Below are 1,788 nucleotides of genomic sequence, written 5' to 3'. Positions count from 1 at the left end.
AATTTGGTTACCATTCGATTAAAAAAACTACCAAAAACCCAGGATCCCTTTTTACATCAAGTATCTTTTTTCTTTCTTTATTGAAGAATTATATTTATTCCCGACGGGCGGATGGGAACAGACTGATTTGAGTTGTTTGTAAGATTTTGACGAGATGTTGACGAATTGACGTGGTTTTACCTCCTTCATCAATCAAGCAATCAAAGTCACTAGGATTTTGGCCATTCAATAACATAACTGCATTTGCAATAGCGAAAATCGCACAGGACTTCGTGTCGGGCTGTATTGTTGTTTGTACGTGGAGGAATTTCTTACCGGGATACATAGTATTTAAAATCTTTCGCTGTTGCGCATATATACGCCGGAACAAACTGTCATAAATAGTCACTTCGTTTTCTCCTGCTTTATAGTGTGAAACAACGAAATGAGATTTTGCCCAAATTATTTGGATATCGTCGTGATCAAGCCGGCTAGCTTGATATAATGTTGGTTCAATTTGAACATATTTTGTTAGTTGAAATGCATATTCTGGAAAACGCAATTTAGCGATTGACAAAAAATAGTCGACAGCAAAGTGGCACACTTCCGTCCCGTTTGAGACATCCTCAATCATTTCTTCCAGTGAAGGTGTAATAGATTCGAGTAGTTGAACTGCCAATTCAACAGGAATAGGTTCATCTGAAATATAATAATAGTAACAGTAACCGTATAATTAGTGACGGACAGACGGACGGACCGACGGACCGACGGATGAATAAAAGTGAGAAAAAAAACGGCTCATTATTTTAATGAACTCAAATGATATTTTTATTACAATTGAATAAATCAAAGGCATTTAAGGCGAGATTAAAGATTACTCAAGGGACAAGGGCCAAAATCTAATCTTATATGAAATTGTTTGTTTTCGGAGACACCTTGAAATTGCGTTTTATGAATGTAAAAGACATTTTTTCAGAAAAAAGAGCAAAGAAACTATTTCCGAATTCGAAGGCAGCGTGTTGATATTTTTCTCTCACCTTTGTTCTTCTGAACTCGTCGTGATGACTTTCTGAACGGCGCAACTATAAAAGAAGAAAGGCAAAACAAATATCAACCATTGATATATACAGATTTACATTTTGCAGTAACACATTACAATTGTAACGAAGCATTACTGTAATGCTATTACAATTGTAATGTCAGATTTTTAGCATTACAGTAATATCTTATACAATTTTAGTAGCTATTACAAACATTTATGTTAATGTAATGGTTAGTAACATTACAATTTTAATGCCGGTAAATCTCTATTGATATATCATTCAATAAGCACGGACAGACGGACGGACGGACGGATACCACTTACCTTGAAGTTTGGCATCATTATTATCACCTTCTTCACGTGACTGACGCTCATCTACTTTCGATGAACTGTTAGGCATTTCAATCGGCTTATCTACTTCTGAAAATAAATTGTGAATTTTATTTGCAATTTAGATACAGTCAAAACGAACGGACACACGGACGGACGAATATAATTACTCACCATCGCTGCCATCGGATTTATTATCACGATTAACTTCCTCGGGACCTTTTGGTGATGAACTTTTCATCAGCAAATCTAAAAACAAATATCAACCATTTATCCAATCATTCAATAAGTACGGACAGACGGACGGACACCACTTACCTTGAAGTTTGGCATCATTATTATCACCTTCTTCACGTAACTGACGCTCATCTAATTTCGATGAACTTTCAGGCATTTCAATCGGCTTATCTACTTCTGAAAATAAATTGTGAATTTTA

The 1,788-nt window shown here is 35.6% G+C and overlaps 1 protein-coding gene across 1 annotated transcript in view; it reads right to left on the bottom strand.

The window, feature by feature from the left end:
- Window positions 1-1,345: 1,345 nt before the first annotated feature.
- Window positions 1,346-1,788, bottom strand: part of LOC116339958 — a gene marked incomplete at its 3' end in the record, with an annotated part of 1,269 nt that continues 826 nt past the window's right edge. The window contains exons 5-7 of the mRNA XM_031766048.1: window positions 1,670-1,765; window positions 1,526-1,600; window positions 1,346-1,441 (exon numbers count right to left, since the gene is read on the bottom strand). Of these exons, the coding sequence (XP_031621908.1) occupies window positions 1,346-1,441; window positions 1,526-1,600; window positions 1,670-1,765 (267 nt within the window). The remainder of the gene's footprint in view (window positions 1,442-1,525; window positions 1,601-1,669; window positions 1,766-1,788) is intronic.

The sequence above is a fragment of the Contarinia nasturtii genome, unplaced genomic scaffold (assembly GCF_009176525.2).
Source record: "Contarinia nasturtii isolate CC-2019 unplaced genomic scaffold, AAFC_CNas_1.1 Cnas_scaffold_549, whole genome shotgun sequence".
NCBI classification, from domain to species: Eukaryota; Metazoa; Arthropoda; class Insecta; order Diptera; family Cecidomyiidae; genus Contarinia; species Contarinia nasturtii.
This window is presented reverse-complemented; position numbering and strand designations above follow the sequence as displayed.